Source organism: Muntiacus reevesi, chromosome 2 (assembly GCF_963930625.1).
Source record: "Muntiacus reevesi chromosome 2, mMunRee1.1, whole genome shotgun sequence".
Taxonomy (NCBI): domain Eukaryota; kingdom Metazoa; phylum Chordata; class Mammalia; order Artiodactyla; family Cervidae; genus Muntiacus; species Muntiacus reevesi.
The window spans coordinates 122738623-122761533 of NC_089250.1; the positions used below are offsets into that span (position 1 = coordinate 122738623).

General features: G+C 37.1%; 1 protein-coding gene across 2 annotated transcripts in view; it reads right to left on the bottom strand.

The window, feature by feature from the left end:
- Positions 1–22911, bottom strand: part of PARG (poly(ADP-ribose) glycohydrolase) — a 114830-nt gene that overhangs the window by 18649 nt on the left and 73270 nt on the right. For both annotated transcript variants that reach the window (XM_065922773.1, XM_065922772.1), the window contains exons 12-15: positions 22356–22431; positions 15589–15736; positions 6691–6769; positions 5163–5271 (exon numbers count right to left, since the gene is read on the bottom strand). In XM_065922773.1, coding sequence (XP_065778845.1) covers positions 5163–5271; positions 6691–6769; positions 15589–15736; positions 22356–22431 — 412 coding nt within the window. The remainder of the gene's footprint in view (positions 1–5162; positions 5272–6690; positions 6770–15588; positions 15737–22355; positions 22432–22911) is intronic.

Genomic DNA, 22911 nt, shown 5'->3' on the forward strand with positions numbered 1-22911 from the left:
TCAACAGTATGTGAACCGTGAATTTCCAGATGTTCAAGATGGATTTAGAAAAGACAGATGAAGCAGAGATCAAATTGCCAACTTCCGCTGGATCACAGAAAAAGTGAGAGTTCCAGAAAAACATCTACTTCTGCTTTATTGACTATGCCAAAGCCTTTGACTGTGTGGATCACAATAAACTGTGAAAAATTCTTAAGGAGGTGGGAATACCAGACCACCTTACCTGCCTCCTGAGAAATCCGTATATGCAGGTTAAGAAGCAACAGTTAGAACCAGACATGGAACAACAGACTGGTTCCAAATCAGGAAAGGAGTATGTCAAGGCTGTATATAGTCACCCTGCTTATTTAACTTATATGCAGAGTACATCATGAGAAATGTTTGACTGGATGAAGCAAGAGCTGGAATCGAGATTGCCAGGAGAAATAACAATAACCTCAGATACGCAGATGACACCACCCTTATGGCAGAAAGAGAAGAAGAACTAAAGAGCCTCTTGATGAAAGTGAAAGAGGAGAGTGAAAAAGTTGACTTAAAACTCAACAATCAGAAAACTAAGATCATGGCATCTGGTCCCATCACTTCATGGCAAATAGATGGAGAAACAATGGAAACAATGACAGATTTTCTTTTTCTGGGCTCCAAAATCACTGCAGATGGTGACTGCAGCCATAAAATTAAAAGACGCTTGCTCCCTGGAAGAAAAGCTATGACAAACCTAGACAGCATATTAAAAAGCAGGGACATTACTTTGCCAACAAAGGTCCATCTAGTCAAAGCTATGGTTTTTCCAGTAGTTATGTATGGATGTGAGAGCTGGACTATAAAGAAAGCTGAGTGCTGAAGAATTGATGCTTTTGAACTGTGCTGTTAGAGAAGACTCTTGAGAGTCCCTTGGATAGCAAGGAGATCCAACCAGTCCATCCCAAAGCAAATCAGTCCTGAATATTCACTGTAAGAACTGATGCTGAAGCTGAAACTCCAATACTTTGGCCACTTGATGTGAAGAACTGACTCAATGGAAAGACCCTGATGCTGGGAAAGATTGAAAGTGGGAGAAGGGGATGACAGAGGATGAGATGGTGGATGGCATCACCAACTCAATGGACATGAGTTTAAATAAACTCCGGGAGTTGGTGAAGGACAGGGAGGCCTGGCATGCTGCAGTTCATGGGGTCGAAGAGCCAGACATGACTGAGCGACTGAACTGAACTGAACAATCTTTTAGAAGAGAATAAAGTAATATTAAGTCTTAAAATTATCCTTAGATTCAGTAACAATTTTGTATATTTCTTGTATTTGATTAAACAACAACTGTACCAAGGTGTTTACAGTGAAAGTGTTAGTTGCTCAGTCATGTCTCATTGTTTGCGACCCCATGGACTGTAGCTCTCCAGGCTCCCCTGTCCATGGGATTGTCCAGGCAACAGTACTGGGCTGGGTAGCCACTCTCTTCTCCAAGGGATCTTCCCAACCTAGAGGTTGACCGCAGGTCTCCCACACTGCAGGAAGATTCTTTACTATCTGAGCCAGCAGGGAAGCTCCACAAAGATGTTTACTACATTGCACATAATAAAGAGATCCCTGGGACCACCAATTAGTTTAGTTAAAAAACCAATAGCTAAGTTTTAGTATATCAGCTAAGGCCTCATATATCAATCCAACTAATTTTATGGCCATTAAACATATTATTATGAAGATCATTAGAAAGTATGAAAAATATAACTATGGATAAATTAAATAAATACAATATTTATGTCACTTTTGAACACATTTATATGAAACTTAATATTTATGTGGAAATTCCTACAAAAATGAAAACAATTATTTGAAAGGTAAAATTATAGATGAGTTTTTGTCTTTAAAATAACTAACCTTAGTAAATAGATGTTGCCTTTTCAAGATGCAATATAAAATGAAAACATCATTTAGACCTTAGATTTCCCATGTATGAAATCAAAGATCAGATTATATATTTCTATGTTTATTCTGATTCTATACATTGAGAAACTGACGGGAAAACTCACTAAAAATGATACATTTTGAGCCAATATTCCTGAAAAGTAAAGTAACACAGCCTTCAAGAAAAAATTATAAATGATCAGATGTTGAACTTCTTTGAACCATCAACAGCAGGGACTGATTGGTTTTGTTAATCAAGCACTGTAACAATCCACTCCTGAATTTGGTGATAATAAACAACAAAATCAATATATCAGTTTTTAAAAGGTAAATGGTGATTGCCTGCCCAGGTGGTCTCCTCACTTTGTTAAATTTCTGATCCAGATGACTCCACAGAATATACCTGTTACTTAATCTTATTGGATTGAGTCTAACACGGCTAAACACAACTTTCCACAGATGATTTCCCTCTTCCTTTGCTGAGCTATTTGCCACTTTTGCAAACTGGAGTCATAAATCTTTTCAATCCAAAGACAGCTCTCCTGGAGAATGTTACCTAGCTGATCCCCCACAGGTTTAAAACACAGCTTCACAGTATCAGTCAGATAAAAGGAGTCTGACTCTTCCCTTTAAAAAGCAACTCTTCTTGTCAGTCATGATGTGGGTCCAATAGGATAGGGGCCTGGATAGAGTCAATTGTTTCCAGAGATAATAAAGCACTTTGTGGGATTGCCTTTCAATTGTTATCTGTTGTGTGTGTATGTCCTCAGTTGCTCAGTTTTGTCTGATTCTTTGCAACCCCATGGCCTATAGTCCACTAGGCTCCTCTGTCCATGGAATTTTCCAGGCAAGAATATACGAGCGGATTGCCATTTCCTCCTCCAGGGGATCTTCCCAACCCAGGGACTCAATCCATGTCTCCTGCATTGGCAGGGAGAGTTTACCACTGCACCACCCGGGAAGCTTGAGTAATGCCTAAAAGTAGCAAGCCCCCTAGAGTTCAGAGATCCACACTGAATTCTGACGGTGAAAACTGGTCTATTGCTTCATTTGGAAAAATCGAGTTTTTCTGTTCCTGTCTAGTTTCTTTCTGGCATACAAAAAAAAAAAAAAAGCACTGTACAAGTTATCTCTGAAGTGATTTAATATAGAGTTCTGCTTTAAACTGAAGTGTACAAAACAGAGTGAGATGTAAACATTTAATTTACGATGCTCTCCAAGTTGTGGTGTCATCAGTTCGACATGGGGAATTAAAAATGAGAATATTTATTTATGTCCAGGGTTATATTTGTAAAAGTGAATGATCCAGCTCCTGCAGGAAAGTATTTGTGGGAATATAAATATTATCCATAAAAAAAGAAACTTGAAATGTGTGTTAATGTACAATAATGGTTAAATACATTTCCTTTTCATACATGTCTTTCTAAACTTGCCATGTATTTCTTGCCATAACAAAGTAACACACAGACCATGTGACTAAAAGAACAGACATTACTTTTCTCAGTTTTGGAGACTAGAAGTTCAAGATCAGGGCGTCAGCACGTTTGGTTTCTTTTGAGACTTCTCTCCTCGGCGTGCAGACGGTCACCTTCATGTAGACCCACACATGATATTTATTCTGTGGGCATGCACTCCTAATTTGTTTTGTTTTTTTTTTTGTATGCCCTAATCTCTTCTTATAAGGATACTAGTTAGATGGCATTAGGGCCTCCCTGGTATCCTAGGACCCCCACACCCCCTGATTATAAATGTCTTCTACTATCAATGACCATGTGACACATTCACAAACACTTTTGATGAAAAGCTAAATAAAAATCTTATTCTACTTGATATGCTATGTAATAAAAACACCATGTGCTTGGAGACAACTGCTTTAAGGCAAGAGTTCAGATAGTGAAAGCAGTCTCACATCTAAAAGGTACCTAAAAGATATTCCTTAGTATCATGAGTCAGATAAAAGAGAAGTTACAACTGTTGACATAAAAAAACAGTCTTTTTGGACAGCTTTTCTGAGGAATTACTTAAAAGAAAAATGGAATTTGTATGTAAGTTCAATTTGGAAAATAATGCATTTACTCTTCAAACTTTTTATGGGATTCCTTTGAGAACTTCAAATGTTAAAATAACCTAATTGTATATTTAAAAAATATGTTCAACAGCAAATTAGATTCTCAAGTACACCAGAATATAAGATAACAAATGTAATTATACTGGACATATCCCCTAAGTTTTAAGCACAGTAAAAGCCTTTCTGGATTATTTGGTTATTTTACTAATAACACGAAAGGTAAGGCACTTGAGCTGGGATTAGCAGAGCACCAGACAGAGGCCATCCTGCGGTTAGACCCAGGGAAAAGATGTGGAGATGATATACTGAGGGCCACACATGCCCCAAAAGCACTCCCAGCTCCCTTGCAATGGTACACCCAGTTGGCTGTCATCACCAAAGTCTGTAGGGACTGGCACATGGGAGTCATGCAAAACCACAAACCTTATTATCTTAATAATGAATTTCATGACCAAATCCTATTCATGGAAGTTAAAAAATGGTTTTCAGAACTGGGTCAGTCTTGGCTATGAGAGTAATTTGAGGAACTAAAGAAAATATCAACAGTTTTGGTAAGGCCCTATCTACTTAGAGAATAGAATTAGAATACTATTGTATGATAGTTTATTTATTATGGTTAACAGTAGTAAAAATTTGAACTAACAATAGGTCTAGCTCATTTTTATATTTCTGTAACACAATAAAAAAAGAAAATGATTAAAGGAGATAAAACTAAGCACAGAAAGCCACATATTCCATCATAAATATGTCAAATTATCAAATAAGTAATTTACATGACTCTTACCAATACGAGAACAACAATGACTTGACTTATATGGTTTATCTGTTTTAATCCTGATAGCACACCTTGCAGAGAAAGTGTCATTGGGTAGGTCTGAAAAAAACTTTCCAGGTTCATTCATTTCTATATTGTTTTAAAATGAAAATGTTCCAAAGCAGCTAAATGTACTTGATGAGATAAACGCATGTGTGGGGCTTAATATCAAGCAACAGTCTATCTGGCATCAGTAATCAAACAATTACAAAATGGAAAGTACATCCTGTACAAGCTGACAGACCCATTAAATCAGGAGAGCTGTCGGCAGACGTACTGACACTGCAAGAATTACCAGAAAGCATTAACTTCAGCATTAATAAAATGGCAGTAAATAGATAACAGCTGCCAGATGAACGAAGAAATAAGGTTACTGGCCTTGTTAAGCTCACGTCTGATTTTCTCAGGCACAAACTGGTCGAGGTAGCGTCTGAAGTGAAGGGCGTCGATGGCGACGATTTCAGTGCTGCGCCTCTGCCAGTCGTCCCTGGGGCAGGGCAGATGGGGAGAGGAGGAATGGGGAAAGGCACTCACCAAACAACAACCCCCACCAGGGCAGGTTTCGGAGACTTTGGCAGGGTTAATATGTTACAACCAAACAAACTAATGGCTTTATATCTCAGCAAATCAGGAATTCCGAGGCACATCTACTGTGGAGTACAAAGCATTAAGCAGTAAAATGAAAAGATAGAACATACTGTAAACATACATCATTAACAGTGAGTCTTCAAGGTTAAAAGATTTGGTGGGCAAACCAAAAGGATTTAGTTCTTTGTTTTCCTCCCAACACTAAAGACCCAGCCTTTGTATCTGGATAAGAGCTCTCTCCTCTGTTCTGGAAGAACTGCTCTAAGTCACTGAGTTTGTAACATCACCCTATATTGTCCAAAAACTAGTCCCAAGGAGTCAAGTGCTGTGGGAAAAAAAAGTATAACAGTGTAACAATTCAATACAACATTCTACCTGCTATGCTCAACTGCTGGGTGCACAAAATTATTTTTAAAAAGGCAAAGAAATCAAAGCAAACAATAACAATTTGCCTGTGGAGACAGGAAAAGTTGGATGAGATGGTGATTTTGGAAACATGAAATTCTATACATTCATCTCTTTATAAACATGCATATGATGATATTCCCATCAATGCTTCAAACTGAAGAACAGCAACAGAAGCCTTCCTGCTAGTCTGAAATAATAATAAAGAATTAAAAATCCACCTAAGTAACTGTTGCAGCCATATGTTTTATCCAAAACAAAGAAAGACTAGCAACTGGATTTGAGATATTACAAAGAGTAAGGCTGTATGGCTACAAGGGCTGATTCTTTCTGCCACAATGGCTCTTCCCACTGAAACACACATACATTTGCCACACACATGTTTTCAACAAAAATTTGCCTCTGGGGAAGCAAAAATGTCAAAGTGTAAAATGTATTTCAATAAGAAACAAGAGACAGCAGCGGCAAAGTTCACCACAGGTTCTGCTAGCAACTGTTTTGTGGTATTAGGCAAACTGTCCCAACATAGGTTTCCCCCACTTACTGAATCTCACCGAAGTTAAAGACAACTAAAAAAGCTGTTTAAAGGCTTTAAGTTGTAATTAGAATCCACTCGAAATAAGTTTGTTGTTGGAAGTTAACCTTCACTGTATGCTTACAATTAGCAGCAGAGACACCTGTAGAGAGTTGTGCCTTTCCTGGTCTTGGTTTAGATATTTGGCTTTTCTTTCTCTGTTCTTCTGAGTATAGAGAGATGGTGAATCTGTTTTAACTACTAATGAACCTGTACTATTGAATTTAAGAAGAACATTATATTTCTGAAGTGAGAGTAGATGGAAGACAGAATGTACCAGGGTCAAGCCCACATTCCTTAGCTTTTGGCCATGTGATACTAAAGTAGAAATGAACTCACCTTTCATTCCTATCTTCATGGCTCCGGGCCCAACGGTATGTTTCGGCATAGCCTGTGTATTCACTGTACTGTTCAGTACCTGAAACAAATAATCTGCCACTATTATTTTTCAGAAAAAATATTTCTTAAAAACTATACCTTCTAAAGGGTCTCTGTTAAGAAACACACAAACAACTAGATAAAAAAAAAGCATCTGCCTACCATGTGGGAGACCTGGGTTCAATCCCTGGGTCGGGAAGATCTCCTGGAGAAGGAAATGACAACCCACTCCAGTATTCTTGCCTGGAAAATCCCATAGATGGAGGAACCTGGTAGGCTACAGTTCATGGGGTCGCAAAGAGTCGGACACGACTGAGCATGTTCATTTCAGTCTTAATGACTTATTATTTCCCATGAAGAAAAATATTATGCTTCCAATATTAAGCAACCACAATATTTAACATACAGTGAATGAATGGTCCAATCAACAAAGAAAATAAAACAGTCTGTCATATTCATTTTTTCTTTTATGAGTACATAAACATAGTGTTTTATAAAAGTCCACTGTCTTCAGTGTCAGTAATCTGATGGTAATATTCAATTTGCATTGTTGAGAAAATAAATTTTATATAAAAACATTCCCTAAGAAAAGTATCAATAAGATTAAATTTAGGATTTGCCTATCAATAGGCAAAACACTTCAAAGGGCTTTGTAAAACCAACATATTAAGCATGAGAAGACAGGGAGGGAGAAAAGCATAATTAACATCTGATAAGAACAGGTACCAAGCTTGGCATTTAACACAGACTTCTAATTCATGGGACCTGAACATATAAAAAAGAATGGTGTCCATAGTGTTCTACTATTTAACTAAATAAGCTCATTCCAACTTCTATGGTCAACTCAATAACTGCTTGATAAGAATCTACAAAACAGTAAAATTAAAAGCTGAAAACCTTGAGCAAGACAATACTTTTCACATATAAAAAAGAAGAGAAACAAGCCAATATTGACAACTAAGATTAATGGTATTTTTAGTACGGTTGATTTTTTTTTTCTTTCTCCATTCAATATTTTTTCCCCTGTGAGAAAGTATCTTTTTATTGTTAGAATTTAAGTCAGTCACACATTATTGCAAACATCTGGAACAGAGAAGAAAACATTTCAATTCTATTTCAAAAATGTCTCCAAGACCAAGCAACAGGATTCCACAGTCAAATGAATAGCATAAAAGTGCAATTGATAAAAACACTTACATTATTTAAGGTGATCAGAGTATAATAACATATTTCACTTTATGTGATGAATGTACTAATTCTCCAGATTTATCCTCAGTTTGGGATCACAGATTAATTTTTCATTTGACAACTGTTTTGGTATTTTTCACCTTTACACAATCCAAACAAGGGTTTTGGACAAATGCAACATCCAACTCAAATGATAAAATGACCATAGCACATATAAAAGAGCTCCAGAGACAGAAGACAAAAGTTAAAAGTGGCGTTGGAGCCAGAGCCTTGCAATTCTTAATTCTTGTATTTCTTTATCGTTACTGTTGTTGTTTAGTCGCTAAGTTGTGTGTGACTCTTTTGTGACCCCATGGACTGTAGCCCACCAGGCTTCTCTGTCCATGAGATTTCCCAGGCAAGAATACTGGACTGGGTTGCCATTTCCTTCTCCTACAGTTGATTCTTGAACAACATGAGTTTGAACTGCATGGGTGCCCTTACACTGTAAATTTTTTTCCAATGGTAAATGTTACAGTACTACAATAATCTGCAGTTGATTGAATCCATAGATATGGTCCCCATAAGTGAAGGAAACATGTATTCAAAGGGCTAATTTGTAAGTTATCTATGCATGTAAGTTGTATGTGGATTTTATGGTCCTACTTTTCTCTTCAAAAGATATACTTCAGTGGCAAAGTGAAAGTCGCTCAGTTGTATCTAACTGTTTGCGACCCCATGGACTATACAGTCCATGGAATTCTCCAGGTCAGAATACTGGAGTGGGTTCTCATGCCCTCCTCCAGGGGATCTTCCCAACCCAGGGATTGAACCCAGGTCTCTTGCATTGCAGGCAGATTCTTTACCAGCTAAGCCTCAAGGGAAGCCCAAGAATACTGGAGTGTATAGCCTATCCCTTCTTGAGTGGATCTTCCCGACTCAGGAATCAAACTGCAGGTGGATTCTTTACCAACTGAGCTATCAGGGAAGCCCATACTTCAGTGGGGTTCCTACCAAAATGAATAAACTGAATCTAGTTAAGAAAAAACATTGGGCAACCCCCCAAAAGAGATATTCTACCAAATAACTGGCTTATATATTTTAAAAATATCAAGGTGAACTAACACAAGGTTGACAAACTGTCCCAGTTTAAAGAATGTGTGACAAGTGTACTCAAAGAAAAGATATATGCACCCTCATGTTCACAGCAGCACTGTTTACAATAGCCAAGACATGGATACAACCTAAATGTTCACTGACAGATGAACTGATAAAAGATGTCACACACACACACACACACACAATGAAATATTACTTAGCCATCAATAAGAATGAAATAATGTCACTTGCAGTAACATGAATGGACCTAGAGATTATCATACTGAGCAAAGTCAGTCAGAAAAGAAAGACAAACATCACATGATATCACTTATATATGGAATATAAAATATCACACAAATGAACATGTTTACAAAACATAAACAGACTCAGACACAGAGAACAGGCTGTGGTTGCCAAGGGGAAGTGGGAGTAGGGGTGAGAAGGACTGGAAGTTTGGGAACAGGAAAGGAAAATTATTATATAAAGTATGGATAAACAACAAGGTCCTACTGTAGGGAACTATATTCAATATCCTGTGACAAACCATAATGGAAAAGAATATGAAAAAAACTATATACATAGATATATAACTTAGTCACTGTGCCGTACAAAGGAAATTAACACAATGTTAAAACTATTCTTCAATAAAATTTTTTTTTAAAGTCAAATCTTCCCAAATTGATCTGTAGATTCAAAACAATCTTAATTAAAATTCTAGGACTTCCCTGGTGGTGCAGTGGGTAAGAATCCGCCTGCCAATACAGAGGACACAGGTTTGGTCCCTGGTCTAAGAAGGTTTCCACAGGCTGTAGAGCAACTAAGCTGGTGAGTCGCAACTACTGAAGCCTGTGTGCCTGGAACCCGTGCTCCACAATGAGAGAAGCTCCCACAATGAGAAGCCCAGGCACCACAACTGAAGGGAGGCCCCCGCTCACTACAACTAGAGAAAGCACGCACAAAGCAACGAACACCCGGCGCAGCCAAAATAAGTAAAATTATTTTTAAAAATTCTAAGAAGCTTTTTTGTACATAAATTCAACAAACAACTCTGAAGAAGAACAAAGTTGGAGGGCTCACACTGATTTCATGAATTATTATAAAACTACAGTAATCAAATCAGAAAGAATTTTAAAAAAAAACCCTTCAAAACAAAACCCAAAAACCCAAATTAATAAACTGGACTACAAAATTAGAAACTTCTGTTTTTCAAAAGTCATTGAAGATAATGAAAAGATTTATTTCATGTACCTCATAAAAGACTTACTAAAATATATAAAGCACATTCAAAACTCAAGAGTAAAAAAAACAACTACACCAGTGGCTGATTCATGTTGATATATGGCAAAAACCACCACAATATTGTAAAGTAATCAGCCTCCAATTAAAATAAAGAAATTAATTTAAAGGAAAAAAAAAAACAATTAAAACACAGGCAAAAAGACGACTTCATTTATGTAGCCATATGTCAAAACTTACCTAATTGTACACTTTAAATATATATATTTTGTTATATGCCAATTATACTTCAATAAAACCATTAAAAATGTAACCTGTCTTCTTCACTAGACTGACAGCTTCTCAAGGGCAGGAATTATCATGTTCAAAGATAAATCTTCACCTAAGTTAAAAACTTAAGGAACCCATTTAAATCTTTTCAAGATTTAAACAACTTTATGAGTTCTTAGATTTAGTAGTAAGAAAAATTCTTATTTTCTTTCACTAGTAATGAAAATTTATAATGAGAACAGCAAAAAATAATTGGAGATTAAAGAAATTCTACTTACTAATGGGTTATGCCCCTAGCAAGACGATTTATACAAAAACCATCTACCCCACTTTTATTAGTATCATTAAAATAGTGGTGATTATGCAGCAGAAAGAACACTCTTGCCTTCCATTCCCATGACTAATAATTAAGAAAAGCCAAACTCCAACTGAATTTGGATCTTTCCCAATGAGCTGGTGTCATTTAGTAGTGATGTAGGGCTGTTTTTGTAGCAATGGGCACCTCTAGTGTTACTCAATGAAAAGTACCAGTCCTATAAACAATGGGGTCCACTTTTGTCCTTTCTGTCAGTTCTGTTGATACAGAAGATACAAGGACCTGTGATGTTTAGGACAATTTGATTCACTAGAGGGCAGGTTTTATAGTAAGTATACCAATATTCTGCTCAGTAAGTTTCATGTCTAGGTGTTTTCTTTATGTCCTCACAGAAAGATCAAAACAATATCACAGCACCACAGTAACACCTGTTAGTACTGAAGCTATTTACTGGATGTTCTGGTGGAACATTAGGGGAAAAGCAAAGCAGGGGGAAGATTAAGAGTTTTTAATTCCTTCCCTCTATCCATACTTATTGAAAGGTTCTAACTCATGACTGCTCCAGGGAGAATCACAGCAAGTAGAGGAATAACACTGTCTGGATAAAAGTATTTGCCTGTTTGCATGACCTGTTTCATATTCATTTAAAAGTCTGATACCAACCAGATGCCCCACAATGATGATAAATTTAATTTATTTCCAATTTCTCAAACTCTTCTACAGATTCAGGCAGCACAGTCACAGCCATTAGCTCACTGAGCCTGGATGAATCATTGAAGGAATGGAATTGATCAGGCAGATAGATTGCAGTACATGGTTAAGAGTCTCCTAAGAAGGGAGATGGCAGAAATCCAACATCAAATAGATGATGAAATGGCCATTTCCATTAAGGGAACATCACATCACAGATATTAATTAGGAGGCACTATAATAGAGTTAAGTGGATATGGGGGAAAATGCTGAGTTAAAGTCACCCCGGGTGTCCTTAGCCTGAGGTAATTACAGATGTGAAGGTGAGTCATGGATCTGCTATTTTCCATCTATTTTACGATGGCTGCAGGTAAGAGACCAGGTAGAACTCCAGAGTGATGAAGCTTTTTTAGACTGGGGAGAAACTATCCTTAAAAAAGAAAAAAGAAAAAAAAAAATCTAATGTTTTACTATTACCGGGGAAATTACATCCTTTATTTAAAGAAACATTAATGGGAAATGACAAAAGACTACTTCTCTAGTACAACAGAAGTGAAGCAAATGAAACAAATTAGCTTTGAGTTTAAATACCCTGCATTCTAACAAATCTTTTATAAATTCATCTCTAAAAATTGATGGAATATTTTGTTCTGAGTCTTCAGTTCAAATCTAGCTTAATAGCTAAAAATTAAAAATCTTTTAAGAGCATTATTTGATACACTCAAATGCTGGAGACAATCACATTCCAGACCTTCAGTGCCCTCTGAAACAGTCTGAGATCAATATTCAAAGTATTCATATGCCCAACAATGAATTTATGACAGTTTAATTTTTTTGTTCTGTAGTTCCTTACACTTTTTGTCCCCTAATAACTTCTAACTGCATCCTTCTTATCTGCATACATAATACACAACAAATGCAGACAGATGACCAGTATGTGAGTTGAGACAATGCTGAGAATAAAAGGGTTTTATCTTTCTCTTTTAGTACATTTTGGATCAACCTCAGAATACTGGATGAAATGCTTCAGGTTATTAACTTCAGGTTAATAACTTGCGTTTCTATCAAAAAAGAAATTCCTTTGCTAAAGTTCCATTCTAAACTTCCCACAAACTCAATCAACAATTTTTATTTTTTGCCTTACCTCACCAAAACAGTAGAATCACAAGAATATTATAAAAAATAATATAGCATTATCTAAAAGATGTGGAATAACTTGTTGAAAGCCCTTTCACCTACAAGTACTTCTGAAAGATCAGGACACATCAGCAAAAATGATGGCATAAAAACCTCACAGAATTCCTTATCCATAAAAATAATAACAACACTGGTAAAACTTATGAGAATCATCTTTTTCTGAACTGTGGGAATTAACCAAAGGCTTGAAGCAGTCTGAGAAGTATTGATTAAAGAAAAATTGACTGAATATTGGTAAACACAGTAAGTTATGTATATCTTGATAGCAAGCATCACTCTGATCATGAAGTTCCATGCAAGCAGGAAGAAGTGTCAACTGCCTGATGGAGTGTTGAAGGTGAGCCCCAACAAAAACACAGAGCCCTTTGGCAAAGAATGAGTGACTTATAAGCTCTAGGCATTTAAAGAAATCTCTGTCTAATCATTAGCTAACCACTAATCTAACCATCCAGAGACTTTAGTGACTACACACGAAATAAAGATTTCACAGCATTAGGAAAGTCACTAAAGAAATAGCAACAAAAACAAACTCTGAGGAAAAGAGAAAATCTCATTCTAAGAATTGCCACTTTTAAAACATCCAGTTTTCAACAAAAAATTGAGACATGCAAAGAAATAAGAAAGTTGGGTCCGTATTCAGGGAACAAAAGTATTCATGAGTAACTGTCCCTGAGAAGCTCAGATGCTGGACTTACTAAACAGAAACTTTAAGTCAAATGTTTTAAATATGCTAAAAAAAAAAAAAAAAAAAAAAAAAAAACTAGAGAATTATGTCTAAATAACTAAATGAAAATATGAGAACAATGCCTCACAAATAGAAAATCTCAATAGAGATAAGAATCAAATAGAAATTCTATAGTTGAAGAGTATAATACCTGGAATAAACATTTCACTGAAAGGATTAAAAAACAGATTAGAGATGGCAGAAGAAGGAGGCAGTGAACTCAAAGATAAGTCAATTAAAATTGTCCAGTTTCAGAAACAAAAAGAATGAAGAAAAATGAATAGGGTTCAGGGACCAGTGTGATACCACCAAAGGTACCAACTAAACTCCAACTTTGGCCACCTGATGTAAAGAGATGACTTATTGGAAAAGACCCTGATGCTGGGAAAGACTGAAGGCAGGAGACAGGGATGACAGAGGATGAGATGGTTGGGTGGCATCACCAACTCGATGGACATGAGTTTGAGCAAGCTCCGGGAGTTGGTGATGGACAAGAAAGCCTGCAGTCCATGGGGTCACAGAGTCGGATACGACTGAGCGACTGAACTGAACTGAACCAACACATGCATAATAGGAGTCCTAGAAAGAGAGAGGAGAGAAAGGGACACAAAAAATACTTAAAGATATAATGGCCAAATATGTACCAAATTTATATAAACATTCAAGACATTCAATGAATCGAAATAGGATAAAGTCAAAGAGATATACACATCATAGAATAGTTGAAAGACAAAGAGGAAATCCTGAAAGCAGAACATAAGGGACAAAATTTAGATACATCCCTGTAGGTTGCCTACAAATGTATCTGAGGTAAACAACGTGGCCCCAGAGTCTTAGTCCTGTCTAACCTCTTTGTGGATGGACGAGCTGAGTTATACATTTGATAGAACTAAAAGGAGATGACTAGCAGGAGACGGTTTTCATCCAACTGTAATCTTTGAGAATGACAATCAACCAAATTCTTCTATACTTAGCCTGTTAGTCTCCTGCACTAATCTCAAAGTGGGAATAGATTGAAAGAGGAAATGAATCTTATTCTGCAGAAAGAAAAAAAGCATCAGCAACTGATGGCTGGTTATGGCTTTTATATGGGAATGTTCTTTTAGGTGGGCTTCCTAGGTGGTACAGTGGTAAAGAATATGCCTGCCAATGCAAGAGACACAAGAGACGTGGGTTTAGTCCCTGGGTCAGGAAGATCCCCTGGAGAAGGAAATGTCAACCCACTCCAGTATTCTTGCCAGGAAAATTCCATGGACAGAGGAGCCTGGCAGGCCACAGTCCATGGGGTTGCAAACAGTTGGACGCAACACAGTACGTTCTTTTAGGTACCTGAATAAAAAAGGCTTAACTTCCCTACAGTGACTGATAAAGAGTTTCTTTAGAGTTATGAGTTAACCATCATTTTTTTTGATAGCTTATCAAAAGAAAATACTCTGACATAGTGATATTACAATCTAAAGAAACTTAAGGAAAATACTATAAATCCTGATAGTAGGCCTGTAAGTATAAATTTGACTATGTTTCCATCTTTTCTCCTCCCATGTTAACATAAATCAAAGAGGCACTATGATAATCATATTTTTCTCTTAAGATTAGAAATTAGAATAAATATAAGGTTACTGATTTATTTTCCTTCTATAAAGCTCACTGTTGTATTGACCCTCTTCAAACACTGCAACTGTTTTTTATACTTAGTATGTTCATACTGAAGTACAACAAATCACTCTGGAAATATAATAAAAGGACAGTAATAGGATTCATGCTCAAAGACAAATCACTTTTTTTAAAGGGTACTATATCATAAAATTTTCAAACTAGAGAGTAACTGAACCATTTTTGCCCTTGTTCCTCAGCTAAAGAAGCCAAGAAAGAAAATGTGGGGATAAAATATCTTACTCAATATTAAGAAAATGAAACTAACAATTAAAAAAAACCAAATATAAATTAATGAAATAAAATATTAAGACTAACTCCTTTGTTGTTCACCAAAAACTATCACAACATTGTTAATTGGCTACACCCCAATACAAAGTTTTTTTAAAAAAAAATATTGGGACTAATGCCCATGGAAGAGAAAAGCTATAACTGAGTGGCCTCTAGTCTTCATGATCGTCATAGATGGAGAACTATTCCATTGTCCAGATGCCTCAGGACTAACCTGTGATGATAAGACATTCATTGTGATCCAGCACCTCAGTGAAGAGCCGTGAAACAATCAACTCAGGGTTGATTAAAAAGCGGATTTCTTCTTGCACAAGTCCTGCACTGGTTACACCACCTCCAACAAAACGGTTTGCAAAATCCACCTATTTGGGAAAATGTGACATGTTAAATGCTGATTTAAAACACCTACATTTATGATTAAGAAGTACTCCCTCTAAGCTCTGACCTTCCTTTCCTTCCCCATATAAATCAATCCCCAAATTATCAATCTTCCCAGGGATACTGGATTGTGGCTGACTGCACTCTTTCCACTTCACTGCAGTTAGCATTTCTGAATATTTCTTTGGATTCCAAAACCTTAGAATGAACTTAGAATATAGAGCTTTTAGGCAAAAGCCTCATTGTAATCTATGGGCTCTTGTTTAGAAACCTTACGTGTGCTCCGAGGGCTACAAATCAAGGGAGGTTTTATCTGGAAAGGTTTTAAGGTCATTTCTCCACCATTCACTACTCAATTTCCGTTTATGTACTTCATATGACATTAATATAATTACACAAATATATCTCACCTTATTGTGTTTTGCTTTATAGCACTTCACAGATGTTGCAATTTTTTTTTAAAAACAAACTGAATGTTTATATCAACACTGCACCAAGCAAGGCTCTTGGTGCCATTTATCTAATAGCATTTGCTCACTTTGTGTCATATTTTGGTAATCCCTGCAACATTTCAAACCCTCAACGAGCAAAAAGATTATGACTTGCTGAAGACTCAGATGATGGTTGGGATTTTTTTAGCAAGAAAGTACTTTTTAATTAAGGCATGTACATTTCCTTAGACATCAATGCTATTGGACACTTAAAAGACCACAGTATAGTGTAAACATAACTTTTATAAACAGTGGGAAACAAAAACTTCATGTGACTTGCTTTATTGTGACAGTCTGGAACTGAACCCATGATATCTTCACGGTACATAGCCTATACCTGTTTTATATAACATGGCAATCAAACACTTGTCTGAAGGATTTGAAAAGTTTAGGAAGTAACCTTTTCTGAGTAATTTCTTTTTTGTTTTTTTTTTAATTAATTAATTTTTAAATTGAAGATAGCTGCTTTACAGAATTATATTGGTTTCTGCCAAACCTCAACATGACTCAGCCACAGGTATACGTATGTCCCCTCCCTCTTGAATCGCCCTCTCACCTCCCTCCCCATCCCATCCCTCTAGGCTACAGAGCTCTGGTTTGAATTTCCTGAGCCACACAGCAAATTCCCATTGGCTATCTATTTTACATATGGTAATGTAAGTTTCCATGTTACTTTCTCCATACATCCCACCTTCTCCTTTCCGCCCACCCTCCACCTGTGTCCATAACTGTTCTCTATGTCTGCGTCTCCATTGGTGCCCTGCAAATAATTTCATCAGGACCATCTTTCTAAATTCCATATATATGTGTTAGTGTATGATATTTGTTTTTCTTTTTCTGACTTACTTCACCCTGTATAATAGGCTCTGTATAACAGGATGAACCTATTATACTCTATTATACAGAGTATAATAACTTTTTAAGGGATAAAGATTTCTTCCTTCTAAATTCAATCACAAGCCCCAAACTGCATAAATATTACAAACTTTTTGTTTTAATACACCTAAGGGGGAAAATATGAAGATAAAAAAAAAATCTAGTTTAACAAGAAATTAATACTTGAAATTTAGTTTAAAATTACATGTAAGTTTTCTATGGAGCAGTATGTTGGGATCCCCAAGTTCCTACTAATAAAGGTGGGTGGGTTAGACAATCCTCAAGAGAAAGTGAACTCTAGAAGATAGTGAAGTACAGGGAAGCCTGGCTTGCTGCAGTCCATGGGGCTGCAAAGAGTTGGATATGACTTAGCAACTGAACAACAATGAGAAAGCAAATTCAGTTTGCCAGGATTATTTGTCTTAAACTTACTATGTCCTCAACAGTATGCCAAGCTCTACAGGGAAACACATTAGAAACAGTTTCTAACCCTGTCTTATTCTATTTGAGGAGCTCTGTATGCAGGTCAAGAAGCAACAGTTAGAGCTGGACATGGAACAAGACTGGTTCCAAATCAGGAAAGGAGTATGTCAAGGCTGTATAATATCACCCTGCTAATTTAACTTATATGCAGAGTACATCATGAGAAATGCTGGACTGGATGAAGGACAAGCGGGAATCAAGATTGCTGGGAGAAATATCAATAACCTCAGATACGCAGATGACACCACCCTTATGGCAGAAAGCAAAGAAGAACCAAAGAGCATCTTGATGAAAGTGAAAGAGGAGAGTGAAAAAGTTGACTTAAAACTCAACAATCAGAAAACTAAGATCATGGCATCTGGTACTATCACTTCATGGCAAATAGATGGGGAAACAATGGAAACAGAGACAGACTTTATTTTTGGGGGCTCCAAAATCACTGCAGATGGTGACTGCAGCCATGAAATTAAAAGACGCTTGCTCCCTGGAAGAAAAGCCATGACAAACCCAGACAGCATATTAAAAAGCAGAGACATTACTTTACTGACAAAGGTCCGCCTAGTCAAAGCTATGGTTTTTCCAGTAGTCATGTATGGATGTGAGAGTTGGACTATAAAGAAAGCTGAGCACCGAAGAATTGATGCTTCTGAACTGGTGTTGGAGAAGACTCTTGAGAGTCCCTTGGACAGCAAGGAGATCCAACCAGTCAGTCTTAAAGGAAATCAGTCCTGAATATTCACTGGAAGGACTGCTGCTGAAGCTGAAACTCCAGTACTCTGGCCACCTGATGCAAAGAACTGACTCATTGGAAAAGACCCTGATGCTGGGAAAGATTGAAGGTGGGAAAAGGGGATGACAGAGGATGAGATGGTTGGATGGCATCACCGACGCAATGGACATGAGTTTGAGTAAACTCTGGGAGTTGGTGTTGGACAGGGAAGACTGGCATGCTGCAGTCCATGGGGTCGCAAAGAGTCGGACACAACTGAGCGACTGAACTGAACTGAGATTACACATACACATCGAACTTGGGTACATACATAGTCATATACAATTAAATACCCAGAATTTAGTAAGTAATGTAACAGAGACTTCTACACTGTATAGGAAGAACTCACTCCTGGGTCTCCTTTTTATTCTCATGCTACTACCACACTCATGACACTTCTGACACCAGATGCATGGATTTTCCGCAATTCTGCAACAACCAGCTGGATGGCCTACAATCCAATTCAGTTCTGACACTCTCTACCAGGAGTCAGTGAACGATCGCACAGGCTAAGGATTCAGTCGTACAAGACTGCCCTAGTTCAGATGCCAATTTCAAGCCCCAGACTGACACCTGTACTTCTAGTTGACCAGCTATAAATTAGTTTCCATTATCTGCTTCCAAGGTTTGATGACTTGCTAGAATAGCTCACAGAATTCAGGGTAACACTTTCACTTACTGATTTACTGAAAAGGATACAGTAAAGGATACAGATGAACAGGGCTTCCATGGTAGCTCAGACGGTAAAGAATCCACCTGCAATGTGGGAGACCAGGGTTTGATCCCTGGGTGGGGAAGATCCCCTGAAGGAGGGCCTAGCAACCCACTCCAGTATTCTTGCCTGGAGAATCCCCATGGACAGAGGACTCTGGCGGGCTACAGTCCATGGGGTCGCAAAGAGTCAGACACGACTGAGCGACTAAGCACACACACAGAGGAACAGCCGGGTGTAGATATCAGGGCAAGGTACATGGGAAGGGGCATAGAGGTCCCACACCCTTTCCAGGCAAGTCATCTCCCAGTACCTCCACACATTCACCAACCCCAAAGCTCTCCAAATCCTGTGCTTTGGAAACTTTTATGGAAGTTTCAACACATTCGCATGACTGATCATTAACTGAGTCTCCAGTTCCTCTCACTTTCCCAGAGGATGGGAGGTGGGGCAGAAAGTCCCAAACTTATAATCATGGCTTAGTCTTTCTGGTGCCCAGTCCCCATGCTGCAGGTACCCAGGAGCCCACCAAGAGTTTTGTTATTAGAACAAAAGACATACTGGGAAATTTCAAGGGATTCAGGCACTCTTAGTTAGGAACTAGGGTCAGAGACCAAATATTAGAACAAAAGGTATTCCCAGTGCTCTCACCACTCAGGAGATTACAGTTTTAGGCTGAAGGAATTGCTGCACAAGGACAGGGGAAAAACCACAGGCAAAGAGCTGTATGAAGAGAGTGGTAAGCAGATTCTTCATGCCTATCTGCAGAGTACAGTATGTGGAGAGTCAAAGTTGGTAATGAGCTGGTCTGGGAGCCAAGAAATTCATACCTAACTCTGAAGATTCTGGGAAAGATTCTAAGAAAAATAACAACTGTATCTGTGTTTTAGGAAAATAATTTAGACTAGAGTTTAAGGAATGAACTGGAAAAGTAAAAGCAGAAAGACTGGTTAGGTAAATACTGAATAGTTTAAACAAGCACTCTTAGGGCCTCAAACAGGTCAGTGGAGGGAGGGGCGGGCGCGGAATGAGACCCAGCAAAGACACAAAATGGACAGCTCTTGAAAACTGAGAGACTGGCGAAGTATCATAGTACTCAGAATAGAAATGAGAAACAAAGAAGGTCTGAGATCAGCTAAACTTAATTGTTACTGGAACAAGATACATAACTTAATTTAAAAGATAAGCTCTATTCAATCTATATCGCACTTGAAAATGATAAATGAAATACAGTTAATGTGCATGCTATTGTTCATTCTTTGAATAAAAGGCCAACATTTATTACTTAAAAGGGATGCACAGAAACAAATACACTAAACTCAGTATGCCTCTGAAAGCAGGAGTCTTTTAGAAAATCAAAGTTGCTACTACTTAAAAATGTTCTTAATAAACAGCTCTCTATAACAGGTGAGAAACCTGTTCCAGTACATGAAAACAAGCATATGAGTGCTTCTTTATTTTTAGCCTTTTTCCAAATCACTTTACTTTAAAGCTACTTGTTCAGCTTACTTAGTTTCTGAATTATAACTTGATGAAAAGAGAGAAATGATAACACTCCTTAGAGAGGTTTTGTTGTTGTTGCCATTCAGCATAATGTAATTTATACGCTACACCAGGAGCTTTGGAGCACTGCAATACAATATTCCCTGATCTCCTGGGGATACATGGCATGGGTAGGGAGAAAAATAAATAGAAACCTTTATGGTATTCTTTTAATCGCCAAGGTTTCACATTTCATCTATAATACATTCCAGGAAAGTGGGGAGAATCTCAACCTTCAATGTTGTTGAATAATTCCTTGCTGAATTGTACTGTAATGAAAAGTCAGCATTCCTGTGGTGCTAACGAGCAGTAGCTCTGTTTATTTCATGTGTATTAAGCCTCCCTCAGTTAATCCAAGATGTTAATGTAGGTAAGAACCTTGTCAAGATGGAAATGTGGGGGGGAAAGCGATAGTCATTCAAAACAAATTTTAGCCCTATTTCAAAATTATTGCTTTATTATATAGAAGAAAAGGGACTTATTAAATACAAATTTTAGAAAAACTTTAAGTACAGGACAAAAACTAATTCAGTTATCCTAAGTATTTTAGTCTATAATCTTAATCACTGGATGAAGGTGATTTAAAACAAAATACAGTTTGCCTCTTTGAAACTTTTAAATACAAATATGTCTAAATAAAAGGTCATTCTAAAAAGAATGCAGGAAAAAATAAAAAAAATAAAAAATAAAAAGAATGCAGGCACCTACCTAAAGCATGTGCATGAAATAACTAGTCAAATGCAAATCAGTCAGGTCATTTTATAATAAATATTTTAAAAAATAGTCCACATTCAAACAAATTGTCCATTATTTAATAACTGCATTATTTAACTTCTAAGCCTATGTAAACATAAGGCTCTGAAGAAAAATCAGCTGCTCTCAGTACAAATGAGATGGTGTACAAGCTTCTTTCAAAGAAAATCAGGATTACAATACTCTCATAAATAAGATAAAACACAAAGCACTAACATTTCATCTCTGATCGGTGATTTTTTTTTTTTTAAAGATCACCATAAAGCAAAAGGAAAGCACATGTTTGGGTTAGGTGTTATAACAATTTAAAAGCTAGATACACAAAATGTTTTATTTGTTAACTTCTTTTTCCAAAAATATATTTTTAAGTAATGGCAGTAACACAGAATAATAAGAATTGAGAGACGGATAAAATTACCTGCTCTAAAACAGGACATCAAGAGTCAGTAAGTGAGACAGCAAGTGTATTTGGCTCACATACCTGAAACTATTACATATGGGAGAGAGGACTTTCTTATCAATCAGTTTTAGATGTCTGCCTCCTAGACCCAAACAAGGTTGGTGGCAGAAAAACATCTCAAGCTGGTCATTATTTAGGGCAGAGCGAGAGCCTTTAAAGAAAAAGAACAAAACTGTCTGGTGACAGCTTGTCAAGACTATACCCTGGGAACTTCCTCCACTGTCAATTTACAATCTGTGTCTGAACCAAGAGGCCTGATGTTGTCCAGATCTTGGGATTTTCTGTCAAAGGCTTTTTAAAGAGGCACATGTAAGATACAGAGAACGTATATCGGCAGATAACAGTATTACCAAGGCTGTCAAGATGATCTGTTTGGTGTTTTTCTCCATTCTGCTATTATGCTTGTTTGCATTAAATCAGCTTAGAAGAAAATAAACAGCTTTTCCAATTTCCTTCGCTGTCAGAAGCTTGACAAGAGAGTCTCCTCCCGCATCCCCCACCACTGTGATTCACCTACCTGTAGCATGCCTTGACCATTTCCTTCTATGGTACCTTCGTAAGTGACATGCAATCGAGTCAGGAGTTTTTCACATCTATGGTTTAAAAAGATATTCCCTCATTTATTTTTTTAATGGTAAGTATTTCACTATAGAAAAGTCTGACAATACAGATTAACTAGGAAAGAAAACTGAAACTATTCCAAATCTCAAAAGGCAGAAATAGATCCTTACTCTTCACATTCTGGGACAGTCTCCCCCAATTTTTCTTTTGCAAATGTATAAATACACATATCTAAATTAAAATGGGATCATATACTGTTTTGAAAACTGGTTTACCCCTACAAAATGCCAGTTTCTCCCCTTTTATATTTTTAAAAATATTTTTATACAATTTTTAAAGGTTACTTTCTATTTACAGTTATTACAAAATATTGACTATATTCCCCATGCTGTAACATCCTTGAGCCTATCTAACGTCCAACAGTTTGTATCTTCAACTCCCCACCCTAACCCTGCCATCACTGGTAACCACTAGTTTATTCTCTGTATCTGTGAGTCAGCTTCTTTTTTGTT